The sequence below is a fragment of the Anopheles maculipalpis genome, chromosome X (assembly GCF_943734695.1).
Source record: "Anopheles maculipalpis chromosome X, idAnoMacuDA_375_x, whole genome shotgun sequence".
Taxonomy (NCBI): domain Eukaryota; kingdom Metazoa; phylum Arthropoda; class Insecta; order Diptera; family Culicidae; genus Anopheles; species Anopheles maculipalpis.
The window spans coordinates 1,512,424-1,532,081 of NC_064870.1; the positions used below are offsets into that span (position 1 = coordinate 1,512,424).

The 19,658-nt window shown below is 45.9% G+C and overlaps 3 protein-coding genes across 3 annotated transcripts; 1 reads left to right on the forward strand and 2 right to left on the reverse strand.

Annotated features, from left to right (window-relative positions):
• Nucleotides 1-4,558: 4,558 nt before the first annotated feature.
• LOC126562281 (uncharacterized) lies at nt 4,559-8,089 on the forward strand. Its single transcript, XM_050218745.1, has 5 exons — nt 4,559-4,975; nt 6,292-6,303; nt 6,818-7,411; nt 7,496-7,794; nt 7,879-8,089. Exons 1-5 carry the CDS (start codon nt 4,762-4,764, stop codon nt 8,086-8,088), a joined length of 1,329 nt encoding a protein of 442 aa, XP_050074702.1. The 5' UTR covers nt 4,559-4,761; the 3' UTR covers nt 8,089.
• Nucleotides 8,090-10,363: 2,274 nt separating this feature from the next.
• Nucleotides 10,364-12,620, reverse strand: LOC126557298 (5'-3' exonuclease PLD3-like). Its single transcript, XM_050213021.1, has 3 exons — nt 11,605-12,620; nt 10,862-11,001; nt 10,364-10,789 (listed from the first exon to the last, which is right to left on the reverse strand). The coding sequence occupies exons 1-3, from the start codon at nt 12,580-12,582 to the stop codon at nt 10,372-10,374; spliced, it is 1,536 nt and encodes a 511-aa protein (XP_050068978.1). The 5' UTR covers nt 12,583-12,620; the 3' UTR covers nt 10,364-10,371.
• Nucleotides 12,621-14,144: 1,524 nt separating this feature from the next.
• Nucleotides 14,145-19,199, reverse strand: LOC126562246 (DDB1- and CUL4-associated factor 10 homolog). Its single transcript, XM_050218698.1, has 7 exons — nt 18,975-19,199; nt 16,021-16,134; nt 15,585-15,954; nt 15,331-15,486; nt 15,091-15,150; nt 14,748-14,995; nt 14,145-14,682 (listed from the first exon to the last, which is right to left on the reverse strand). The coding sequence occupies exons 1-7, from the start codon at nt 19,160-19,162 to the stop codon at nt 14,151-14,153; spliced, it is 1,668 nt and encodes a 555-aa protein (XP_050074655.1). The 5' UTR covers nt 19,163-19,199; the 3' UTR covers nt 14,145-14,150.
• Nucleotides 19,200-19,658: the final 459 nt, after the last annotated feature.

Genomic DNA, 19,658 nt, shown 5'->3' on the forward strand with positions numbered 1-19,658 from the left:
AGTGTTTTTTTAAAAAAAAGTTGAGTGCATATAACATCACCCACGTTACCTTAAACTAAGCTGAATGTCAGGAGAGAGCTAGATATATTACTCATTACAAACCATACACGATCCAGGACGGAGTACACAAAGCTAGACACCTTCCAAACTAGAAAATACTAACGAAACGATTTCTCAAGGGCAGCAATCCGAAAACACGTATTGTAAAGAAAACAGTTATAAAATTTACTCCCATACCAATGAGACAGCTTTTTTTTGAATTATTACCGGTGCCAGTCGGATATGCGATGAGGGAAGCTTTGCCGAGCATTCGTTTTAAAAAAACAACGTGCAGCTAAATTTGATCCCAGTCGTCTTACGTCTACAGATTACCTTTCTGAAAGTTCTCGGCGAGAAAGCTCACCGCAAATCGAATGGCACTTTTACTTTCGAAATCGTACGCAACAGGATGGACGCTCTTCAAACACTAAGCACTCAAGTGGACATCATTTTGTATTTTCCTTTCCCACACAGCACGCACACCACAAGCATCTGCATCTCCCGGATGCTTGCCAGGTGATAGTAATTACAATGTCCACTCACCTCACTCACGAACCGAACACAACACATCCCAGAGACAAAACAAATAGGAAAACCGGTATTGAAGTAGTATGTCATACACTGTCATCAGAATTCTACGCGCGTATCACCAGACGTTTTGATTGACGCTAGGCGCTAGAGGGGTTAGGAAAAGGGGATGTGTAGAAAAGAATGTGCAGCCGAAGGAATGTGGCGTATTTAAGGCACACTTTGATATTACACCACGTCATGCAAAATGGTGTGCTGTGCAGTAATGGGTTTTGAAAGTGAACGTACAATAGTCTGTTAGGTAATGGTAAAGGTGCCGTCACTTAGTAGCAATCATTTGTTGTCCTTTTCATAAAGTCGTCGTACACTGAACACAAGTTAGCGAAATATAGTACTGATAAGATGGAAACCATATTGCTCATGTTTGGTAGGGTCAGATGAGAAGGATTTACCGCACCAGAAGACGACGATTGGCAATATTATAGCGATCAGGAGGCATTTTTTTTCTTTCATATAAAGAAAAACACGTCAAGCGAGCACGTGTGTTTGTTTTCCGAATGGGCTTCAGCTTCGTTTGCTAAGATGGCGCCGCATCCTAACGTCAAACGGAACATCATGGTTATTGATTGGCCTTTATTTAGACATCAGTCGTTTTTCATCCGTGTCCCACTTTTTTAATACAAAACCCCCAAAGACCTCTTTTGTCTGCGTGCACGTGGTTCGCTTTGTTTTGGTGCATATGTACATAATATATGGGTTGATTTGGGCCGCGTGTTGTAACGCTCGCGTCTTGCTTAGACCGGAGCTTAGTCTTGTGCGTCTAAAACCGCATGGATGCTTCATCGGATCCATAATGATGCTGCGAGAGAATCATTCTAGTGCGGCGCGGTAATTAATCTTCAGCGAAGCATGGTCAAACACCGTCGAAGTGCTGGTGACCTGTGGAGTACACAGTCCACAGACCCCATCAATTTGGACAACGGCTGAGGTAGCGCGCTTGCTATGCTGGCGTCCGTCTAGGCGAGCCAGTTCTGCTCAGCTACGCGTGCCATGTTTGTTTGGCTGATCCACGCTTGCTATGCCTATTCGATGCAATTATGAATTCAGGGACGCCCGCCATTAAAACACCTTTACAAAATGGAATTTGTACGGCTAAATGGGCAGTGCGCATTTACATCACCCGGCACTAGTTTTGTTGTAATGGACGTACCCACAACAGTAGGAGGCTGTCCGAATATGAGCTGTAATTGAGGCAGCTGAAGGTACCTCGAAAGTCACGTACGGGCGCCACATACAGTCCTTGTGATATTAATAGGATAATAGCTGTTACTTCATACGGTACAAGGCTAATGATGAGAGTTGCTAGCAAGCTTACCTGTCTTTTATGTGCTCTTACAAACCTACTTATGTACAATAATTTGACGTATTTATTCAAATAGTTCAGATAGTTTAAGACCGCCAGATTCAAGGTTTCAGTTGCATCGCAAAAACAAAAATTACATAAGAGAACAGTTGACGACGCTCACTAGGATTATTGCTCCGAAAATGGAACAACTAGCACCGCAAAGTTTTTGATGTGGGCAGGAAATTGTATTTTCATTCCTCTTCGTTTGTTTCTGTAACATTTTTGGCATTACCTCGCGCAGCATCTCAGATAATTGGCTTTAAGCCTTGCGTATGTTTTTTATTTGCTGTTGTTGCGGAGAAAACTCTGCCAGCAACATTCGAAAGGCACCGCGTCGGAAGATGATAATGAAAGGGAACCATCCATGTAACAGGAAGAAAATAAATTTAGCACCAATCGGATTTCCAACACACCGTTTGGCCTTTCACCATCGCTGACCAATCTTGCGCGAGAGTGCTGGGTTACGTAAAGCGATGACAATAATATCTGTTCCCCCCCGTGAGGAGAAGATGCGAGATTCGAGACCCTCAAAAACAAACAGATTTAAATCGAACGTTAGCGGATAGTCTGTTGAGTGTGTGTGCGGACAATGTTTAGTGCTTTGCATGGGTCGTTTGTGTCAGCAGCTTGTTGTCCCTATTGCTTTGCGACGTCGGAGACGTTCGATCTAATCGTTTGCAGCACAAACGGCAAAGGCATGATTGAGCAGGGAAGCCGGAGAAAACTTTCAATTTCAAATGAACGATCTCCGAGGACCGCCGAAGCGATTGAAGGTAGCAATGAAATAGGGAGAGAGAGAGAGCACCGTAGAGAAGAAAAAAAAAACGATTTACGTGAACACATTGACTTTATACACGTAACTTTCTCTCGTTGGTTGTGCATTCCTGCTGCTGCTTGCCCTTTTTGCTGAACAAAAAGTAAAATTGGAAACAGCGGACCCCATTACCAACTTTCACCCATGGTTGATTATGGTGCCAGGAATGGCTAACCGGTTTGATGCAAAATCAATCAATCCCGGTCGGCGACAACGGCGACAACAACGCAACGTTACCCGTGTGAAGTTATGTAATGCTTTGTTTATATTACATTAGGAGCGAAGAAAGTAAAATCAGGGGAAAAATGTTTGATAGAATGCCGTAAGTTTCCAAAAGCAAGCCTCACGAAGGAGTCGGTACGAGTTAGCAATGTGATTGTTGCAAGCAGATCTTGAATGTCATCTTTTTTTTGTTGGCTTAACGACCTACTAGGTCTCGCCGGCCATCGATTGGCTTACTAGAGTTGCTGCTACGAAGAAGTTGGATATCCTTCAATTTCCAAACATCAATCTACGTTCTTCTTGTCGAGTGGTTATGAGACTCTCTTATACGAATAGCGCCATTAACCCGTCCCTCTGTATGCAAGACGTGACCCCAGACAAGAAGTGAATCATAGCAAATGTATACGCAACCTTGGACTAAGACAGCTCTTGCTGACCTACGATGTAAAGGCAACAGCAGGCCATTAGCTACATACAGTCTTACAATCAATCGCATTGAAATATTTGCCTCCAACGTGGTATCATTCCCAGCTGCAAACCACTACCATGCCCTGGTCGAACCAGAAGAGAGTGAGGCAAGATCACAGCTCTAGTAATTAGTGGCAGCAAAAAATCCACGTGGGTGTGACAAATTGTAAACCGTTGCCGACGCAATACCGTCCCGTTGCGTTTGCAGACGCCCAACGCAATGTTCACTTAGTCATTCGGTGCCCCCATTGTGAGTGGTACTGTACCTTCGCCTGCATGATTAGCTATTCTGATATATCTAGCACACGGTTTCAGATCCACAAGCACGCAATCGTTCCACATTAAACGCGGCGTTGGACTGACCAGGCTGGAATGTTGTTTGGACAGGATGGTATCTACTCTACAATGTTAACTACTATCACGCACACGGGCTCCTGTTCTCTATATCCTTGCTGTATCTGTGTTTTAGCAAGAACTAAAGACTTCGTTTCTATCGGTTTTGCATGTACAATGATCTACCAGTTGCCTAGATCTGTCTAGAAACAGCGACCTTGTAGCAATAGCCACAGCATGATTTGTCGCACAACGCAATCTAAACACTCAAAGTATAACACACTCACGTACACGCACACACAATAGAATTGGAACATTTACAATTACAATAAACCGAAGTGCGCGAGAAGAAAACAAACCTAGCTCAATGTAAATCCGCAGTTGTGCCACAGCTACATTGCGCCACCGATGAGACATCACTGTATACGGCGTACAGATTTTACCGCCAAAGCATACTCTACCACAGATCTAACTGTCAGTCTACAAACTATAATGACACTACCGCGCTAGCGACACATATTTGTCTTCTCCTTCGTGTTTTAATATTACAAAGCCTCTTTATGCGTCTCTCTAATCCACAACAACCCTCTTTCCCTCTCTCTCTCTCTCTTTTTCCCCCTGCGTTGCCCTGTACGTTCGTTTACCGGCGTCCCAGGTGCGTCCACAGTACCGTCCGAGCTTGAGACGTCCATCCGGTAGCGGTAAGCCAAGCAATGGCGGGCCACAGCAAACGTCCTCCAGAGAGCAGCCAGACACCACGACCGAACGCACTAAGAGCACGCGACGCTCTGAAGTGCCCGCTGCCAGCAACGAGCAGGCGACCTCCGATCAGCAGCAGCCGACGACAACGGCGACGGCGCCGGCCTCGTCACTGCTAGCGCGCCGTCGCCGTCCCACCACTGCCTCCAGCTATCTGGCCAAAATTGCGAGCCGACAGCGGCCGGGCACTGTGATGTCATCGACGGAGGAAACCACCACCACCACCATCAGGCCGGAGGTGTCGCAAAGCCGACTCAGCAGCCGTCCGAACCTCACCAGCAACAACTTACGGCGCAAATATGGACCCGCTAATAGAACCGGTTACACTAGCAGCACTGCTACCGGACCCGGCACCGAGAGCACCACTACCGCCGCCACCATCCCCAACGCTAGCAGCGAGGGCGCAGGTAAGAGATGAAGCAACTTCGAACCACCGGTTGGTGTATCGGTGTGTGCAGATGAAAGCGAAAATAGTGTGTGTCACCGTGCGCCTCCCCCAGTTCGCCTGGTCCCGCTTCCTAGTGGAGCATCTGGGAGGCTGGGATGCATTAGTACAGCGGGGTCTCCCTATTGGAGAGCGGGCATACACGGGCGAAGGTCGAATGGAACGAGTCCGGTAGATGGATCTGCTTATACAACACCACAACCCGCAGCATCCACTCTCGGTCATGCAAGATAGATGGTACGCGTTTTCTCGCTCTCATGATTAGCAGCCAATTCGTTTCGGCGCACGGCTTTTAAACGGCCTGGGGACATGACGCTCGGCAGGCATCCGCAAGATGGAAATCTCTACCGCAAGCACGCGCTACGGGGAACGGGCAGCATTTTTTGTTTTCTTTGCCGTGTGTCGTGATGGAAAGTTTGGTGCGCTTTTAGCACGTCCAGCTCGAGTTTTCGGACGGCAGCTTTACGATGGGATCATCATTTAGCTTTCGGTTCCCCCAAACAAGCCGTTGACACATCGTTTCAGTACGTTTTATAATACGTTGTGAAACATGATCGTTTTAACTGATGTAGCAAGTATTCCGAATGCGACATTCCACGCGGGTTCAGCCATTTTCAGCTATCCAAAACGAACAACTTCGTCTGGATTGTATGATGATGAAATATTTCACCCAAAGTCTTCCCAACAAAGCAATACAATCGATACCATTCATAGCATAATCCACACTTGATCTTGCAGAAAAAATAATTGTATCATGCTGTGACGCATGCTTTGAGTTGTTAGACATTCTGGAAATGAATGCTCTCCAATAATCGCCAACGAGCTACAGCGTGTTGTTTTTTCTTTCAATCATATATGTCCTCAAATTTCAGTGACTCAATAACATCCACAAGGGGTCTCCAAGATCTGATCTGCATTATTTCAGACACTGCTTTCGTGACAAGCTCCGAAGCTTATAAATACACCCAACACATGTCAATCGTACCTGTGGTACACATGTGCTGAACAAATCACGCATTAATCCTCCGCACTATCTACATCACATTAGTGTAATGCTTTCATAGCAAAGCTCCACCTTCAGCAAGAGATCCCCCCACATACTGTCGTTGTCGCCCGAGGTATTTCGACAAATATTTACTCCCACTTTAAACAGCGGCTGGTTCGAGATTGGGATTTGAAACGTGATTTTCAAGGTGATCGAGACGACAATTTCGGATTTTCAAACGTTGCAGGCATGCCTTGCATGTTTGCATAGTATTTGAATTTTAAATCACTCAGCAGGAGCGGCGAGTTTGCTGTTTTGCCTGGTTTGGCAAATCGAACGCAATCAAACTCCCGCTCGAAGGTATCTTCTTTAATGTGGGACTTATATGGGAAGACGGAACTGAGTATTACAAGTATCACATAAACACACACACATGCAAGAGTATGCAAATAAGCGTCTGGAGAATTAGACGCCGTTGTTTGTCGATAAATTTTGCATAAAATGATGAAATTGACTTACCCGTTGTAGGAACCAGATATGTAAATGGATGTTAAAGTTCATTTAATAGCTCCCACACAGCTCATCGATTCTGTGAATTCTGTAGTGAGTCCAGCACGGACAAACAAACAAAAAAAAATTAGAATATAAATTTAAAACGATGAATCTAATTTCTGGCCCATCTTGACGTACCAGAACGATGGGTAGCCATTTTGCAACGGCAAAAACAATTTTTGGGCCAATCGGTAGATTGTGTTGCGCTAATATGGAATGTTTGTGTTCGTATATTTCTCGCCGTTGAACACCGCATCACCGATGCAGAGGTATCCACTCGACCGGTAAACTCATTGTTTAAACGGCGAAACAATGGTTCTCCGCTGACGCGCACCACGACACCAACACCGCCGGAATCGATCCCATCGTCGACCGGAGCGCCGGCTAGTAGTAAGTTCTTTAAGAAAAATAAGTACCGCATTGGTACGCCCGGTACCGGGCCGGCCGTCGAACGTAATGTCAGTGAGCAGCAGCAAGCGGTACCAGCCCAGTCACTAGATGCGTCCGGTGTTGATCAAAACATTGAGCCCAGCATACGGCAGAACAGCAAGCTGTACAATGCGAAGAATCGCTACCAGCAGATAGGCGAGCACGACGATGGTGAGCCGATCGAGCAAGAGCTGCTCGATGCGCTCACAACACTGTCCCGTGCCCCATTACCGATCGTCAGCACCACGACCGTTCGCAACGGGTACGACGAGGTGGTGGACAAGGAGTGGGCAAGGCAACAACAGAAGCAGTCCCAGTTTGTGGCGGAAGTGAATGGACGGGCGACTACGCACAAGTACAACGTCACACACGACTACCCTAACGCGGCCGGATACAGCGTCCCAGTACAGGCGACGTCAACGCACAAATTGCGTAAGTAGTATCGGGAGTGCGGAACCGGGGCTAACAACACCCGAACCTGACTAACATTCCTTTCCCACCCGTACACACACACAGAGACACCCATCCAGCGGCCCCGTATCGCGACGCACTCCGAGTACTACTATCAGCAAACTACGCCGGGACTTATCTACACCTCACCGATCGCAACAGCTACCATCAGTCCGAGGCAGGACACAACCGTACTATCGCACTTCCCACGCAACCATCAACCATCGCACTACGAAAGGCAAACTAGTGGCGGTAGGCGAAAGCAGAAGGATGACGTTACGGGACGTACGTATCGTCCTGCGCCAATCGATTACGACTACTACGATGATGGAGATACTCGTAAGGTTGGGAAATCTAGTTCGCAGGTACGTATCCCAACCGGTGACGCCATATTTGCTTTGTATTTTAGGTGGTTTTAATTTTTCTCCCTCTTGGCACACTTCTTGCAGGTTAAAGTGATTATGCACGGACCGGGCATTATCGAGTGTCTCGATCAGGGCAACTTTCCCCATCCGCTGTCATGCAAAAAGTTCATCTCTTGTGCCAAAATGGAGATCGGAGGCGTCATCGGATGGGAGTACACCTGTCCGAAGGGTCTCAGTTACGATCCGGTCGGTGGCATCTGTAACTGGTCCGCCGGGTTGGGTTGCAACGAGTGAAACGTGACACAGACCGGACCGTCACCGCCGACGGCCAGCTTACTCAATACGTTAAGGCGTGTAGCGGTCGGTTGGTTTAATTAGTTTGTAGAGACTTTGACTTTACTCGTCTCTTACCTTAAGCGTGTAAATCCGTCCTATGTGTTTGTAGTCGAACGAAGCAAATCAATATTAAGACTGGTGTCTGCTCTCTACCTTTTGGGCTAGCATTTTATAGCATCGTTAACAGTGTTGTAGCTACATTCTTCCTAGCAGGGCACCAGCGTACCCGGCTAGCGATCGATTGAGCCAAAGCAGGACGATCAGACTTTAGCATTAGAGCAATATTCCGACCTGCGGGCAAGCTTCTGCAGCCAGTTAATGTTAAGATTTTTTTTTGTTTATCTTACTCACTAGTTGTTGTGTGAAACATTGGGCATCTATTGACTATTCTTAAAACGATATGACTGTCTTTCTTCTTTGTGATAAAATCTTGACAGATTTCTTCTACAGCACAAAAAAAAACAAAAGAGCATGAAACACACGCATGTGTTCTTATCTGCCCTTTCCCAGTGTTAATACTAATTTCAATTTTCAACTATCAATAAGAAAACAGTTGATGGAATTGTTTGAATTTGAAATTTGAGAAACCAATGTTTATGGTTCTTGTGTTGAGTGTTTTTTTTTTTTGTTTGTTTGTTTTTCACCTTGGCTCACACACTTTTTGTAGCGCCTTTTAGGCTCACATTATTCGGTGAATAAGCGCACCATACATTCATTAGGAATGGATCGCCCTTCTCCATATTTTTTTATCTTCGACAAGAACTGATGAACGCACGAAGGTATGCTGTATGCTTATTTCATGCATCATTACATCAAAATTGCCAAAAAAAGGGTAATAATTTTGCAGAAAATAATCCATTAAGAGGTAGCGATATAAAATACAAACACACACTGGTAATGTGAATTTACTTCATTTTGTAATTATTATTAATAAAATAAAAATACAACGAAAACTGAAGAAGAATTTATGTTTGCTTTCAATAGCTCATGTGAGTTACCGCAAGCGAAATAATTTAGTTCGTACTAAAGTTGCTCAGAATGGTGGAGAAGTATAGTAAATTCAGGAAATATAATGTTTTCAGCTCAAAATACGAAGGACAATTTGTTTTCGGATGTTTGAGATACGTCATTGAAAAGATTTCCACCAAAATGGAGCACCAATCGCCGTACCAGATGACAATTATCATTGCAGTGATTCTTTACCGTTAATTCCCTTATAAAGAGTCTCTCTTGAAACAAGTGGTGCGCATAATGAGCATCAGTAGTTGCAAAAAGTTGATGCATTCGGAAAATTTCACAAAAATTGTAAACCACAGCGAAGGGTTTTACAATGAGAATGGATCGCGCCCCGTCGCCCTATCCCGCATTGCCCAAGAGGTCTCGCCGTCTAAGTGATCTCGTCATCTGAAGGGGTCTCGACTATCAAGATACCTCGTACCCGAAGGGAGCATCTCTTCAATACTTCATCCACAAAAAGACCACATCGTTCAAGCTTCATCTACAGAGAGAACTCGTAGTCGAACAGTCTTCATCGCTCAAGCTTCATCTACCGAGGGGTCTAATAATCGAAGAGGCCTCGCTTAAGTTACCTTGATGTTCAAAGGGCTCCAACTACTTCATGACTTTCCCATCCAAGTCTCATCGTTGAGAAGGCTCTTGCTGCAAGCTAACAAGCTAACAATAAACTATCGGTTTGATAAACGAAATGCTAAATAAAGTTTAATTATTTTTTGTACGGGCAATGATATGTAATTTATTACAAAATAGCATTAGCTACACGTCACGCATATCGTTCAATATACTGACTAGAAGGAAGAGATACACACATCAAACTACATTGATTTCAAAAACTTTTTTTCCCCCATGCCGCACCTAAATGTACGCTATTTTCTACTAAAAAAAAAAATCTTACATAAATAATTGAGCATAATTGAAAATTGAGAAAATTCTATTATCATCATAAAGATGCTACTACTTTTGACGGCTTGGTTTAATTAGGTGCACCGAAATGTAGCTTGTATTTTCACTAACCGACCGATCGCATTACGCATTTAAGGCACATGAAACTCGTGTTTAAGGCATCCATTTACAACGTGCTCTCAGGTAGGCAGCCGCTGCAGTGAGCGACTGATAGCTTGCAATCATCAACCTTAAGCTGTACAGTAAATTTTAGCAGATAATGCAGCGTGTGTTTCAAAATTGAGCTCTTGAACTACCAGCGGCTGTATGTCTAACTACACCCTAGCTTAAGCGTACCGCATACTTGCTGTTCCAGTCGCGCTCGAACACGGATTGCAAATCTTGTATGATGGTACCGTTAGTGTCGAACGAGGAGATCACCATACCGATGCCAGCCGTGTCAATGAAATAATCGCCGGACCAGTTCGAGGTACCGATGTACGCAGTGTTGTCCGTCACCATGTATTTGTTGTGGTTGACCCGGCCGAAGGGTATTTTTTTCTGATCGTCGGATGCGGGCACAATAAACCGACGTATCTGTATGTCCACACCGTTCAGCGCGTTCGACAGGGCTTCGAGCGAGTGCAGAAAGTATTCTTCCGAGGGTCGCGAATGATCCCACAGCGAGATGAGCAGACGTAACGAGATCTTGCGCTCGATCGCTGCCTTGCGCAGCGCATCATCAATGTAAGGCCAGTAGCTGGGGGATAGTAGGGCCGGATTAGCCCGCGCTTAGCCAGAGCCAGTGCCAGGAGCTTTGCCATATACTTACTGCGTTATGCGCGTGTAAAGCGTGAGCGGAAAATAATCCATCACCGATATGTGTACGAAACGGTTTGCCTTATTGATAACGTCTATGATTGCAAAGAGATCGTCCGTTCGCCCTGTCGGTGACATCATTGGTGGAGAGCTCTAGAATATAGATCGCTTCTGGTTTTAGTAATCGTTATTATTTCGATAATTTCTATCCACACTAAATAAAATAAAATGTATTGAAATATCCAACAAAAAACGCTGTTTCGAAACTACTGAATGCAGCCTATTAGTAACTAAAAAGCATAACTAAACAATAAGTACTGTCAATTGTTCGCCCCATTTTCGAATATGTGAGCATAGAATGAATAAGCCTAGCCTCAGTTAGACGGTAAGCTACGAAACGTTTGCTTAACTCCCGTCGAAACGAAACTCTCCGTAGATTATAGCTAGGGTTTGGTGTTATTTAAAGCTTATATCAAAGCAAAAGGTCTGTTTTGATGGTAAAGAAATTCACACAAATATACAATAATAAAATAATAATAAAATATAATAGAAATATAATAGCAATAACAAAACATACTATTGACCAAATTCCGCCAAATGAAATAAGAATAGTCTTCATATTTGAACATTTAACCCTGTGGAAACGTATATCATCCCAGTGCAACGCGCCATCACCAATAAAATGGACCACAACAAACCGAATGTACTAAAAATATACATTAATGAATCAAAAGGGAAGACAAAATCTATACTTACCGAGAAGTACGTGTCCATTGGCGTTTGCCCATTGAATTCTACGTGCGCGGGAGCAGAATAGTTGAAGTTGGCGGCATACTCTTTCGGCCATTTCGGTGGCAACCGGGCATCGGGTGCGCCCATATCCCAGTACACGTCGAATATCTTCGCTAGATCGTACACCAGGCAGGAGCAATTGGTGCCCAGTACGCCCAACTCTTTCACCTGCGTTAGCGACCGCCAGTCCATGTTCGCACTGCCAAGATAGAAGTGTTCCCGGTCTATGATCCAGACCTTCGTGTGCAGTACACCGCCCCCGATCAGCCGAGGAAAGTCGACCGACCGTACCAGAGCAGCACCCTGCTTGGCCAGCAGATCCGTGTCCAGATTGGGCGAGGCGGACGTTGGTGCACTTTGTGCAATTTTCACCTGAAGCTTACGCACCGTACCCGCTTCGAACAGTTTGCGAAATATCATCTCACCCTCCCGGGCTGACGAATGGTTGTAAACGTCGGCACCCTTCAGCGTCCAGTAGAACGACCCAATCTCGACCGTCGTCTGTGCCAGCTCGAGCAACGCCATCCAGGCCTGGAAGGTGGTGCGAAACGTTGGACTACCGTCCGGGTACGTCATGCCCTCCGGTATGCTTTCCACCAGCTCGATCGAACACTTATCCGGACAGTCCGGTTGACCGTACCGGCCAACACCAGCCCGGCTCGGTTCGTCCCCCACGCGTTCGCTATGATCCATCAACGGTAGCAGCACCACCAGCACAATCAGCACCAAAATGATCGATATCGGTATGCAGGAGGACCATCCGTTTTGGCTCCAGCGATTGTCCCGGTACTCCGAGCGCAGCGCTTTGCTTTGATCCCACAGCTCAAAGTCATCGTCGGGCGCGTTCACCGACGCTGCCTCGTACCCACCGCCCTTTACCGCTTCCGACTCCTTGTCCATTGCCGGACTTTGGCTGCGGCCCATGGTAAGCTGCAATTTCATTGCTGTACGTTTCACTAGCACCGCGCGAATAACGGCACAGCCAACCGGGACGGGAACGTTTAGCGGCTATGAACTTTGGCGCATTGAATCGCGAAAGGTGGAAGAAAAGAAAAATGCGAGTTGATAGTTGCTCAGGTTGATAGAGAGTTTGATAGCTGGGGGAAGCGTCCTGCACGTTTGCACAGCTGGCACACAGTTTTAACTTATTCACCACATTCGAAATTCAGCAGTCACGAATAGAACACAACTTTATTTGCTAGAAACACTTCTTAGCACACCATATTGGACGCTCGCTTTGAAATTCGACACGGAAACAATAGGAACAAGCGAATTCTTCTCTTCTTGCTAGGCTTTTGTTTTGGTCGGAGCTGAACTGTCAAGCGGGTAGCGCGATTGCGGTTTCCAAACGACAGTTGGTTCACTCGAAGTTCAGGTTGCATATCGATCGAAAAATGAGCCAGCGATGAATGAGAATGAATTTTATTTTCACCGAGCATGTGAGCATGTTTGTGATGGTATTCAAAGCCTTTTTGTAATATTTATGATTGAAACTGAATTTTATGAAGGACTCATAAAAAGTATAATTGATTCTGATGGCCATCTGCAATGAGGACTGATTATTCAACTACGTTGTACTAAGGAGTCTAGCAAAAGACATTCGATGGCCAGCGTGACCTAATAGGTCGTTAAGCCAAGAGCAAAATACCTACACAATAACAAATAATGACAAACACCATTCAATCGCAGAATAAATATAACGCAAAACCGGTATGGCACTAGTCTAGGTCAAATCGAGTATTGTTGTCGTTCGACAAGTTGTCGTTGGGAGTATATAATTTCGCCGTACACCTCAACGTGTTTGCTAGGAAGGTAGGTCAATGTTAACTTCTGGAAAACGGAGTAGAAAAAAAACAACAAAGCAAAAACCACGCGATTATTTTATGTTCTATGCGCACGCACACTACCGCACGCTCTCTCATTTTTGTTTGCTTTAATGGCTTGGTTTTCATTTATTTATTAGCAAATAGTTAGTAAAAGCTAAATACCACCATTTTCTGTATATGCCCAGATAATTGAAGAAATTCTTGGTTCGTGATCTTCATTTGCAACGAATGGTCGGCGACAAGAACTGTTCGATGGGGCTCTGAGCGTATAGAGGACAGTGATGGTTATAAGGCACAACTTTACAAATTGTGTGGAAATTTATTAGGCATACTTAATTAGTTAGGGCGGTCTGATGGCCCAGGCGATAGCGGTGCTGGACTTCATGCGGCAGAACTAGGGTTCAAATACCGTAGTAAGGAGTGACTATCCAACTACGTGGCATCAGCAAGACGTGCCATTAGATGGTCGACGTGACCTAGACGGTCGTTAAGGGAAGAGGAATTAGTAAGGGGTGGGCTGTGGTGGCCAGGGCGATAACCATGCCCACAAAAGTTCCAGTCCAATATCTTCATACAACAAACACAAATACTTAACCAAATATAGTTTACATCAATTTATTGTCCTCTTTTAACCCTTGCTGCGAAGACTCGTATACTTAAGTGCCATACTTGCATCTGTACGATCTAACTTAACACCGGTAGATTCCAAACAACATTCCCCATCAAACAGCCGGTAACGAGCAATGGAAACCGTGGACTAAACTGGCTGCTGATTACCACGTGCGGATGGCACGGCTTGTACTGTAGCTCTCGTAGGATCTCCGGTCCGTTGCCGTTGCTAATGTACTGTCTCGCGTAATGCATCTCATTGCAATGCTCGTTAAACGCCAGCAACCGCACACCGTAATCATCGTGCGGTGAGCATATGACCCGTCCATCGGGAGAAAAGCACGCCTCCCGCATATAGCCCTCCACCTTTTTCGACTCCTGTATGTAGTACAGCAGACGGGTACCATTTGCTGGCAGGTTGCTGTCTGTACGTTTCTTAGCTACGGACATGTCCCGTGGCCATACAACCTTCTCGTCGTTGCGGATGGTGGTGGTGGTGATCGCGGCATCGCATTCCTTCATATTGGTTCCGTTGTTGGGCGGCAGTCTTAAGTGTGGTGTGTGTGCGAGGCTTGGGCACGAAGCTCCCGAATGAGTAGGAAATACGCTAGAATACAGTAAGACAGTGTTAGGATCTGCCAGCTTCCTATATCACGACGTTACACTACGTACTTGTTGATCACATTCCGTTGTGTGGTGTTGTTATTGCACCAGGTCGGTTCGTTGAGAACGGTGCCGTTGGTTGTTCTTTTACTGTCGCCCAAAAAAACGTTTGCTAACCTGAGAGGAATGCTTCGCTCAGGTTGCGGTTCTTGTTCAGCTTCGGATTCATCTTCCTTTTCTGGATCTAAGTTCTCTTGATCCATGCAGGGATCATCATCCTCTTCACTCCAACTTTGTATATCATGTACTACAGACCACTGCAATACACAGAGCATAGAATGTTATAATTGATTATAAAGGGTGCCTTGGCTTCATTATCAACAACGTCAAGACAAGTTTTGACATGACCTACCTCAGTACTTTCATCATAGGAAATATTTCTGCTAAGGGCACACCAGCCTTGAGGATGTATCTAAAACAAACATAAGAATAGTATCTGATATAGAAATATACAGCCTTATAAATGATATCTTTAACACGCGAAAACAAATATGCATAACTTGAAAGAAACCCGTTAGGTACTATCCTTCACTAGGAACACCTCCTTCCATGACTGTTTCTCGGCTGTAGATTTGCACCACAGCCTACATACCGTTAAACCGCTAATCATTTCCGCATCGTCGCCGGTTGGAAAATCGCTCACAAACTCGACACGATTTCGCTTTCGTCTGTGGGCGATTGTAGGACTCTTACGTGCAGTGAATGTGATCCGTTGCTTACGCATTAAGCTCAGTCGGTGAATGTTTGGCTGCCGAAAAACGAACACGTTAAACGGTAAGATGTGAGATAACAACGTTGGAGCTAGCTTGTAGGCAACAACAACGAAAAACCCCTTCCCAAACTTACGCGAAAGTTGACGAGATCTCCGGCAATGCTGGCAAGGTTTAGGTCGTGCACCAGCATCAGGTAACCACTGGTCGTGCACAGTACTAGGCGCGTTTCATCTGGCACTAGCCGGCAACGCATCAGTCCCGGCACGTGCAGCAACCGTTGGTAAGTGCACCCCTGCTCGGTGCTGTTGTTCAGTTCCCAACCGTACACTACACCGTCCAGCCCGGATGAGATGAGTACGCCCGCATGCTTTGCGTACTCGATATTCTTCACCCACCCGCTGTGACCGTTTAGCGTGCGCAGCTTGGTGGACAGATTACGCGAATCCCATAGTGCAATCGTGGTATCATCCGAGCAGCTGGCAAAGGTACGATTGTCCACGAACCTACAATGTTGCAAACGCAGTGGGTTGGTGCGTATTTGGAAGGAGGAAACTGTCCCTACTACTTACCTGATGCAATTTACACTCCCTTCGTGGGCGTTATCGACAGTGCAGACTTGCTTTTCTGTGAGTGGATCGTACAGCACGATTGATTTATGCTCACACGCAGCAATCAGAACGGATCTGTAAGAAATTTTGAAGAAAAAACGCGTCAGTATGTTGAGATTTTCTTTTCGCTATCTTCATATGGTAGGACCGGGGATCGAATTCCAACAGGACCCGCAAATAATAGTGAGAATTTCCCGCAAATAGTAGTGAGGTCTGCCTATCCAACTGCATGGTATCAGTAGGTCTAGCAAGCCATTGAATGGTCGGCTTAATCTAGCTGATCAGCGAGTCAAAAAAAAAAAGCTTTACAGACATCGGCCAGATACCCAATCCTTTCCTCGTGCCGAACAAGTCGCTGGCGAGAAGCTTCCTGGTGGGAGCATGAGTCCAGCATTTGCATTATGTGCCCCAGCCATCCTTTCTGCCTTGACTACCGTCCAGGTATCTGATTAAATCTCCTTCCCCACACGCCCTGGTTGCGCGAACTGCCAAAGATTAGTCCTTAGCATCCGACGTTCGAAAATGGCGCCGTGCATTGGCGTTCTTTGTCAGCATGGTCCATGCGAATGCTAACAGTTAGCAGTCCCAGCAGTCCCAGCAAGAGGACCATTAGGGCAAGGAAGGAAGTCATTTCTTAGGCAAAGTATTCGAACACCATCTGATGTAAACTGTTTCCTTCCTTCCTTCATTCCTTCTTTTTAAAAGCATAAGAAATGTGTTGAGGAAATTGAGATCATATCTGGAGGTTTCTTCCGCAGCACAAGAACCATTTTTTGCCTTAAACATTCAGTGCGTACAATTTTTGCGTGAAAGATTTCGTGCCAAATTAACTCTTCTACCGAGCAGTACACATTGGTGTAATCCAATCACAGCGTGCGATCAGTTATCGACAACTCGGAAGTAATTCACGGTAAGCGGTTATGCTGGGGTAGTAACGCTTTAACAGCGAGTTGTTGCCGCCACCGCCGCCATCATTCGGCGACGCTGTCTGGAGGTCCGTAGCCCTCCGCGCACCGTGTGGGTTATGGTCATGGTCATGAGTGATGCATGAAGAAGCACACCTTGAAAAAGGGTAACGGTGCACTCTAGCGTCAGTTTCGCGATCGTATCATGATGGGCAGACGGCTGATAGACGTACGAGCTCGGCTCCTTTTATCATTTCCATACAGTCTGGGAGCACACACACACACACACAGGGGGGGGGGGGGGGGGTTGGATGGGTAGCCGAACTTGCTCATCGATGCTTGCATACCGGTAGAGGTTACAACGTTGGATCAATTAAATTGTTACACGAATTTGCGAGCATGCTTGCACGGGGCCCATGTGCAAAGCCACGAACCGGTGGCGGCAAAGTTCTGAATGTTATCTTTCAACATAAGAGAAGGTGTTGATGGAAAAACAGTTGGTGTTTGCCTTCGTAAAACTCGTTTGCAGCCCGTTCCGAAGGCCAGTCGGCGATACCGGCTGTAGTAAAGTCCCAGGAAATTTAACACTCTTAAGGTCAAACTAGATGACCAGACTATCAAATCACCTGCTGTGAGATACGCTGACGACAGCCAGCAAACAGGTGCTGCCGTTGCCAACAGTACGTTTGCAGTGACCGAGAGATTGAAATTGAGCCCTCGCGCGGTACTACGGGCTCGGACTGGTTTGCACACACCACGAAGGCACAATTAACTAGCTTAACTCGTTATTTGGCACTCTAATGCGGCTGCCTTTGTATGATTCATCTGCTCGTGATCGATTCTAGTACATTTACTTATGCGGAAGTTAAGAAGACTGTATGGAAAATGTGGTCCTCTAGGGAAATCTTCTGAGATGGACTACCTTTAAGATTTATTATTATTATTGCTCCAACTGTTCATGACAAAGTTTGAAAAAAAAAAAAAGAAAAACCCAATGGAGGTTTTACAATACTGATTGCCATCATTAAAACTCCAAAACACTCAAGGCATGAAGAGAAGCGCAAAAAAAAAACGACCAAAAGAAGCATTAACGAGACCCCTAATGTGTTCCCTATCGTATAAGCACATTTAAAGTTCTGTGTGGTGTTTGGTTTTGCCCATTTTTTTTCCTTGCTATTTGTTTCAACGCAGTATGCGGATACGAAACGGAGATTATTGTCTCCGCAACTAATTCGCAAACAGTACGCCACTAAAACCGGCGTATCAACGCGGTGACGGAGAAAACGCGGAAGCCGGATATTACGGTTGAAACTGCCACCGGAACGGAACAACGGTCGACTAACCTCGCTACCACAGCAAACCCGAAAATGAACGGCCATAAACTTCAGCTCACCCACCACAGTGTCACACAGTTAGCAAGCCCGCAAAGGTGCCGCCAAATGTGAGCCACCCTCCACCACCCTTCCCATGGCACGGTAACAAGCGGGGTTCGATTGCAAAGTAAAGTGGACTCGATCAATCAATTACGGCAGGAAGTGTGTACGGTGACGAAGAAAATGCCCAAAAAAAAAAACCGGGTCGCCATTCTTAGGTGAGCCCTTCCGTTAATAAATGTAGAGTAAAAATTCGCAGGTAGGAAAAACCAAAGCACCACACACAACAAAAATTGTATGGGAAGTGACGCCATCTATAAAGTCGCGGCGAACATGCGATCAATTGAAACCAGAAGCAAATGTTTGAAGGACGACGCGGCTAGAAGATTTTGAGTCACAACTTCCGAATCGGCTGGATGACGATCCACGCTCGGTGACATACGGTCATGTTGCGTCAGAGGGCACCATGGTATATCTGGAACGGGTAATTCTTCTTCTTCTATGCTTCGCGACCTTCTAGGTAACGCCAGCCATCGAATGACTTGTTGATACCAGGATAGTCTAGTCCTCACCTACGGGAGAAACGATCCGGCTGGAATTTGAACCCCCCGACTTCATATTGAATGTCCAAACTTACCCATCCGGCGAAAACTCCAGATTGCAGATAGCTCCAACGTCCTGGCCGTACCGGTAGGGTGGTGCAAATTCGTCGGGCAGCACCTTTGGCTGCAGCGACCGGAACAGGGTACGGTGGATCATGTCGGTGTCGCCAATGCGAGGTGGTAGCCCCCGCTCCCGTCTCCGGTACCATTCGTGCAGAGACATGCCGTTCAATGTCACGGGTATACACACACACACTTAAGGGCCCAAACACATTGGGTATTGGGCGCGTTGAAGGGATGATGCTTTTGCCGAATAGTCGAATGCTTCCGCAAGTATAGTAGGCAATCGGCAAGGCTGTAGATATTATGCTAAGCAATAACACCAACAACAAAATACTCCAGCTAATTTCATTGCAAAAGGGTAGGAAGAGATACGGATTGTATGCTAATGACAAGGTTTTTTCAATATAATAATTTCCTGCACAAGAGAGTTGTGTTAGCCCAGTTTTGATTGATGCGATTGATGGCGATTTTGAGACGTCCGGTTTTGGTGTTGGTGTGACTTGTACAATCTGACGCCTGGATTTGGGTCAAGCTACGCTAGTAACGCTAGCCCGCGATTTGGTGGAACCCGTCCGGCCGCCAGCCAGCCCAGAGCTCACACTGAACTTGAAAATAACCTGATCGTTGTAAGGTGTGTAATTAATCACCAGCACATG